Source organism: Pollicipes pollicipes, unplaced genomic scaffold (assembly GCF_011947565.3).
Source record: "Pollicipes pollicipes isolate AB1234 unplaced genomic scaffold, Ppol_2.1 Scaffold_4002;HRSCAF=4701_pilon_pilon_pilon, whole genome shotgun sequence".
Classification (NCBI taxonomy): domain Eukaryota; kingdom Metazoa; phylum Arthropoda; class Thecostraca; order Pollicipedomorpha; family Pollicipedidae; genus Pollicipes; species Pollicipes pollicipes.
Genome location: NW_023596420.1, coordinates 17,193,939 through 17,201,864, shown reverse-complemented (window position 1 = coordinate 17,201,864; position 7,926 = coordinate 17,193,939). Strand labels below are relative to the sequence as shown.

Below are 7,926 nucleotides of genomic sequence, written 5' to 3'. Positions count from 1 at the left end.
GAAACAGCAAAAATCATCTTCCTGGCTCGTGTGTGCCCGACACGCGCAACATGCCACGCCGCACTTGTGACACATGTGACCAGGGATTTCCCGTCCAATGGCCTATCGCGGCATGCCAGTCTCGTGTTACTGTGTGCCATAAGAGCGGAATACCCGCGTAAAGCGTAAAAATGAAGACAAGATCGACAAAATACAGGTTCACAGCTAATGTGCACGTGTCACATGCCACGTGCAGCGTGACATCGTACACGTTTCAGTGATTGCCCGTTAGACTACTTATCGAAGCATGCCGGTCGCTGTGCACTTTTTCCCTAGTTTCTGAGATATCACGGAAGCGTGCAGCCCCTCAAGATACCGAAATTGTATAAATCCATAGTTAAACACATGGGCACCACGACATGTGGCACGTGTCGCCAAACATTACCATTTCGCTCTTCCCATTCATCATTGAAGCGCGCCAATCCCGGGTGTGTTAGTGCCATAGGTGCAGAAATGTGGCACAAAAGGTGCAAATCCGTGGAAGAGAGCAAAATCCATCTGTGATCCCATGCCGTGTCATAGGTGCGACCGTACCACTTCGATTATTAAAACTTGGCACCTTGCAAGTTGTCGCGCAATTTACAGTGTAACGGTGCGTTGCAGAAACTCGCCATGCGCCTGAAAGTGTGCCCGCGTCTATTGTAAATGTCGGGAAACAAAAGCCACGCCTGTGCGAGCACGGCGACCGCAGGGCACAGTGCGCCGCCGGCCACCTTGCATAAGCCGAGGTCTCCCCCTAGGGCAGTGACCCACCACCCTGCCCTCCGCCCGCCCTGCCCGCCGGCCCACCACCGGACAGACTGAAAACGCGCCTGGGTGCTCGTTCTTTAATATAAAGCGTGGCTTAATGAACAAAGTCGAACACCTGTCGCGCAAACCGCCAATTGAATCCTCAAGGCGTAGGGTGTACGCCGGGAGTCGGGGTACGGGGTACGCCGCAAGTAACTTGCCGCCGTCGCGGCGAAAATACGTCATGCAACCCCTTAGCCTAAACCCGTTTGGCAGCGACAGTTTTTAAAATGCGGTCGACAAAAGAGTGCAACAGAGACAGGACGAATCGGCCGACACGGTGATGTAGTTTCCAACGCTACATTACGCATACTTTTGTTGACGGCAGCGGCTTGTATTCAGCTTCGGTTTTGAAAACTCAGCCCGTCACAACTTGTAATGTACTTGGCAGCGCAACAGTGCGTTGCAAAAACTCGCAATGCGCAGTGGAAATGTAGCCGCTTCAATTTTAAATGTTGGGAAACAAAATTCAGAACTCTACCTTCTTTCCGTACCGATATAAAAGGTTAACGTAAAACTGCGCCAAAACGGCCCGATCCCAAATTGTCGACACGTGTGCACGTGCTACGTGTCACGTGACGCAAAAAAACTCACCCGATTGCGATGACCCATTCCGTGCTCTATCGGATCGTGCACGTTTCCCGCCGCTGCAACCCTTGGTTACCAGGATACGGCTCCGGAAAGCAAACGTGTTGGTCCGTCGGCCGGAATCGCTAAATTGGCGTCGCCCGTGTTAAACCTACGGGGATTTTTGCGCTCGTGTTTCGCTCAGCACGCGCTCATTTTTGAAAAATGCATAAAAAATTCCTCACACGTTTAGGCTGCAGATGATCCAACTCCAATGGCGAAAACAGTGCCTGTTGCACTACCCCCGGACAGACAGACATAAAAACATTGACTCAAATGTTTCAATATTGACTTTGATACCGACAGACAGAGGGACGGGCGGCGCGCGTCCTCACCGGTCACGTTGAGGGTGGAGCGCACCAGCTCCTTGCTAATGCGCTGGTAGGTGATGTTGAGCACGTGACAGGCGTACCTCCTGATCGAGTCCTCGAAGCCCTGCGAACGGTCAGGACCGTCAACCGGTGGTCAGTTATTTCGGCGAAAAACTCGAACAACGCTAGGAGACTTACCTACATGTACGTTTGAGCATTAGGTAAAATATCGCAAGGCCTCACAAAAATGTCCGGTCATACACACGCTGCGAGTACTGAAAAACACTGCGAGAAAAGATCCTTAAAAGCGTCGGTTCTTAAAATCGTTCCTCAATCATACATCTACACATAACTAGATGGGGCGCGGTTGCTCAATAATCATGTCTACGGGCGCCAACGGCTGCAAAAAAAGCTCAGCTATCATTACTACATAATCATGATCAAAGAACATCAGAGTCAATATTGAAACATTTGAAAGCACATTAATATGTGGGCCACAAGGCATACACATCCACATGTTTTTGTCCAGCGCTGACAGTGAGGCTTTGTTGGTATTCCTGACCATTGCGCTGTAACGTTGGAAGTCGAGCTTCATTCAGTACCTGATCCCAAAATACGTAAAGTACCCGCAGCGTTCGGATGAAAGAATACACAGGGCGATCTGCACTTGGTACAGCGACCCAAGTTCTGAGCCAAGAGTCGAACGAGACAGAGTGGGCTGCTGCATCGCTGGCCGCTGGCCCGGGGTCAGCGGTCGCGAGCGGCCCGCGGCGCCGGAGCCGAGGGCGGCCGGTGGGCCGGCGCTCGGAGCTCACCGTCATGCCGGCGATGATGGACGGCTGCTCGACGATGATCTCCCAGAAGGCCTGGAACTGGCACAGCTCGAGCAGGGTGGAGAGCCGCAGGATGTCCTGCACCTCCGGCTCCTCCATCTGGAGCGCGACCCGGCACAGCACCGCCCGTCAGACACGGTCGCGGTGCCAGCCGGCCAAGCGGTCACAGCCGCTGCCACCGCTGCAGTCGCTACAGCACAACTCCAGTACTCGCACATCAGCAGCAATGAACTCGGTATTGCTGAGAGTGATAAGGATGATATACCACATGAGGATCTGTTTTATCATGAGAGGATCACAGGAGTGAAGTCAGGATTTTCTTATGGGTGTGAAGGTGGGGGGCGAGAGAGGAGCTCAGTGAGTATGCATCATGTCAGTTTTAATGTTCTGTCAGGAGCCAGCTATGGTTCAAAAATGTGGGCAGGGGATGGTGCTCCTAGAGGTTTATACTGTCCCATACTAAACAGATGGCTTACTGAAAAAAAAAACACTCACCGATATAGTAACTGCTTGAACTACCACCATTCATGACCTGATAATGCACCGGCCAAAACGTTTTGTACATACTAGCAGTGTTGGAAAACTTGACGTTTCGTGGTATAATGTATACCAGGAGATTTTGTGCTCCAGGATTGTGACTAGGTAAAATTTAAAAAATTGTACTGCAACAAAAATGCAACAAAAACAGCTTTTGGAAAAACTCATTTTACCTCTCTGTGCCAACATAAAATAAAACCAGAAGGTGCAACAGCTTGGGACTTGCTGCCTCCATCAGGAGCCATGTATTGATATCTGCAAGAGCACAAATCTTGCAACCACCAGACTACGATGCCCAATAGCAAACAGCCTGTGCTGCCACCTAGGTATATCATAAACCATGTATTGAAATGTGGAAAGTAAAGTGTGTGAATGGGGAATCGAATTGACTTTGAACAATGCCGGGAAATGAGAAACGAGTACCAGAATCGCACCGGACTGTAGACTAGCAAAGCTCTCACTTCTTATTCCCCACGCAGACCAACTCAAACTTGAACATGACAACCTACCGTTGACGACGAACCGCATTAATTGCCAAGGATGCAACGAACAGTCACAGAAAACCGTACGACCAATCACCTACCACAGGCGGCTGCCTACTCACGCGCCATCACCGTGTCATGACAATGCAAATGAGAGAATCACTCGCAATTCAGCGCCGGAAACGTCTCAACTATTCAGCGGTTTGCGCCCGCCTCCCAACTCAGGTTGGAGGTTGAGCATAGCAAAACTCTCCAAGTGGTTCTATTGATTCGCCTCTCCGTGACTGATTTGTCAAGGGCGTAAACATTCTGCTCGCGCTCATGTTTTGAGCAAATTTGTAAACATTTGGAGGAAAGCTGTATAGAGATGGGCATCACGATTATGAAGGACTTATTTGTACTCATCCAGAGCCGTCATGTGGTTGGATTTTTGGCCACTTCCTGGTATCCGGAGCACAAAAATGTTACGGCAGCTGTGGATTTCAACTAACTTAAATTTGTCACTTAAGGGTGTGAAATGAAAGCTGGTAATTCAAACTTTACAGAAAAACCCTTTTGAAACAAAAAATGCTGCTATAAATAGCCAAAAACTGTTCGGAGACAGCTATTTCAATCCGGCAAAAACCCCAGAACACCAGAGTAACATGAACCCATAACTTTGGTCCGGCAAATTACGGAGAAGGGTTTATTAGGACAAAAACACCAATTAATTGCAACATAAATTATCATACTTCATAATGATATCGCATCAGAATCCATTAATACATTGCGTTATCCGCCGGAGTCAGCGGAGTGACTGACTCCAATTCCTCTTAACCGGCTTGCACGGGTCTGTCAAGCATTGTCCTGTGCTGGCTCGGTAAATCAGTTAAGAGTGTTGCCTGTCTCTTTTGTTTGGGTGGGACATGCAGGGCCTCGTGCGTTGACCGGGAGTTGGAAGGTGGAGGGCATGAGTATTTAGCTGTTCTTAAGGCCAGTTAGCTGGTGGAGCGCGAGTAGCGTGACCGTGTTGAAGCGCGAGTAGCGTGACCGTGTTGGAGCGCGAGTAGCGTGACCGTGTTGGAGCGTGAGTAGCGTGACCGTGGTGGAGCATGAAAAGCGTGATCGTGGTTGAGCATGAGTAGGTGGCTGCCTGTGGCATGTTCATTTGCATTTGTTTGTGCATCGTTTTTCTCTGCTGGGCGTATCTTACCCACCCTCCATTTTGGAGAGCATGTAAGGCTGGTGTGTAGCCACCCGCCATTTTAGTGTATAAGCCCGATGCATAATAACCCTCTGTTTTGAAGGGTGTATACACAGAGCAATTCACCAATTGCAAACCCATATATACACACATGTGTCTCATAGAACAGAATATGAGACTGTTGTTTCAGTGTGCTATGTTTAATACTGATGTTTCCTTTCATTTAAAGTGCTTTTACAAGAATTGCTCAACCTGAAAAGTTGTGCTTTTGTTGAGTACCACCTGTTGTACAGGTATCTCTCAAAGATAACCTAAATAAAACTGTAATGACCTGCAGCACTTGGATAATTTTGTACTCCACTGTAGGAAATTTGTTCTCCACTACCAGGAACATCTTTGGAATTTCAAACACTGCATACTAGCATGCCAGATGAGGACATCAGCCCGAACTACTATTCCATCTGTAACACATTTCTTTATGATGCAATATGATTAGTTACCCTTTGCAGTACTTATTCAAAGGCAAACATATTTATGCAGGTAAGACAACTAGGCTTAGAAAACACATGAATCTCATTTCATGACCATCTCCAATATCACAGCATGACACTCCACTGGCCTGACCAAGATAGCCGGATCCTTACATTTTCTGGAGCCAGAAGACACTTGCACAGGATGATATCTGTGTGTGGCAGGTTGGTGATTGCCTTCAGTAGAATGCGCTGTGTGATAGCTGGGTTGTATTCACTGGGGTTGAACTGGTAGAGTTTGAGCACCGCCAAATTCGCCTCCAGGTCATACATGTTTTCTGCACACTGCCGGTCCACATACTGCTCAAACATCACCAGATTCTTGGGGTTGTACCTGCAGCATGGAATAAAGCATGAGTATAGCCATCATTTTGAGCGAAAGAGTTTCAACGAAGCCTGCAAATAGCACACCACATCCCAAGGTCTGGGGAATGTCGGTTTCACAGCACACAATCCACCTTGTTTCATTGCAGTGGTTGAGATGCTCACCACTTTTCCTTACATCAGTTCTATTCACCCAAACTAGCCCCAGCCTGAGCTAGATTACATTTATCTTACACCCGCTCCATTTCTGTTCCCTATCCTGGCCTAATCAGTTGTGAATCTCTAACTTGGGCTGCATGTCTTTGGTTGTATATTGCCTGAAAACAAAGGTCATTTTAACCTTACAGCAGAAAATGCCAGAGTTTAGAATGTGCCGGGATCCACAGGTACCTCATACATCAAACTAGTGTCAGCTTTTGCAAAGGGTGGATGAACAATGGTATAGTAGCAGGTCCCTAGCAGCCATGTTGCATACTCAGAGGGGCTTTGGCCTCCCCCTCTTACAACTTTGAGAAAACATAAATTGAATCTGAGTAGAAATGTTTCTCTTGGTGTGTGTAGGATATAGCAGTAGCCATCTCTCTGACTCTACACCTAAAAAATGCTTCAAAGACTACACAGCTAATCCTCAGGTAAATGATGGGCAACACAAGGAGCAAAGCAGATTTGTAGACAAGCTATCCAAGGGTACAAGCATCACACACTGGTGAACTTATAGTTCTCTATAGTCAATAATGAAGGCCAGGATGCTTCATTCAGTAGCAATGATCAATACAATTTAGTAATGAGCAGATGCCAAACTTGCCAGCAGATACATGTAATGGTGTCAAGCTTGTGCTGTCAAAATGAAGCATGCAAAATGTGGCCATGAAAGGCTTAAACAATCATGAGCTTAAAAAAACAGGCACTTGATCACTCAACAGGTCAGGGTATACATTGCTACCTCATGTTAAAAGAGTATTGTACATCAATCATCATTTTTAGGGCAGCCCATGTCATAACTAATCATAAAACAGGTCATCTAAACTCTTACCTTGGAACTTAAATAAATACCATAGTGAACATCCCAGCGCCACAAAGACCCAGCAACCACGACCCCGGCCATTGCCACCTGTGATCACAACATTACTGCACAATCACATTTCTGCACATCAAAACCATAAAAATGTAGGGGCCAATGTAACAAGAATCCAATGAAATATGCTTCTTGGTATCCAAGCAGTCTTCCATATTGTTTGTAGATTGTGTGGGGTGCGTGCGGCGCCTGGGAGCTCACTACCATAGTCATTTAACTTTGAAGGTAAGAGCATGAATATACCTCTTTTATGATTATTTACAATATGCTCCATCTTAAACACAATGAATGATGTACAATGGTTTTTCTAACATTAGGTACCAATGAATACCTACACCCTAGACTCCTGTACAACATTGGTGAGCCAGACTTCATCCACATGAGTACTTAACACAGGCCATAAAAATTGAAGAGATAAAGATGCTTCATTTTCCTGTAGAAAACATATCCAGAGCACATTTTCCTGAGCATAATTACCATATTTGAGAACATACCTTTGAAACATCACATTGCCTATAAACACTGGTTTGTTTTGCGCTGATATTCATGCTGACCATGTGTTTACCCTGAACATTCACGTTAACTATGTGCACGCATTAAAATTTTGGTTGTGATGGCATTGCTAACCCGGACATGTTCGGCTTAACATGCGTTTTGAGCAGTCTGGGTGGCTACCAGATGGCAGGCCAGGATCCTTCTCTCACCTGTCTATGCCTTTCAGGAGGGCGCCCACAGCGGCTTTCATGTCATCCGCCATGCTTATTGCCTACAGATTCAATAAAACGATTAGGCGGGAAAAGATGGGTGTAAAAATTCGGCAGCGCTGACTAACTTCAACTCGAATCAACCAACCTCCCGCAATGAATGTCGGCCAATGCCCTAAAACAGTGCCGGCAAGGCTGCGCCATCAATCGCACACGCGCTCAGCAGGGCTGCGGCGAAAGCGGCAAAATTTGTCAAAGATGCCGTCAACTGTCTTTTAGTAATAGGTTGCATTACGCTGGAATAACGGTGCCGGCACATTCATACCAAATATACACCAGCTTTGGAATATTTTGAAGGCTTTGATAAGCAACCTAACCTTACTAATGTCAACCAATTGGGATTCATCCCAAATTGAGCTTCCACATAATTTCGATGTACCAGGTGCATTAGAAAGCACGTATGCAGGACACGACGCATAAGGCCCATCAAAA

At 47.0% G+C, this 7,926-nt stretch overlaps 1 protein-coding gene across 1 annotated transcript in view; it reads right to left on the bottom strand.

The window, feature by feature from the left end:
- LOC119094175 (eukaryotic translation initiation factor 3 subunit K) overlaps window positions 1–7,670 on the bottom strand; it is an 11,625-nt gene extending 3,955 nt beyond the window's left edge. Inside the window, exons 1-4 of the mRNA XM_037217249.1 lie at window positions 7,435–7,670; window positions 5,446–5,665; window positions 2,582–2,698; window positions 1,756–1,890 (exon numbers count right to left, since the gene is read on the bottom strand). Of these exons, the coding sequence (XP_037073144.1) occupies window positions 1,756–1,890; window positions 2,582–2,698; window positions 5,446–5,665; window positions 7,435–7,487 (525 nt within the window). The 5' untranslated portion in view covers window positions 7,488–7,670. The remainder of the gene's footprint in view (window positions 1–1,755; window positions 1,891–2,581; window positions 2,699–5,445; window positions 5,666–7,434) is intronic.
- Between the last annotated feature and the right edge of the window lie 256 nt (window positions 7,671–7,926).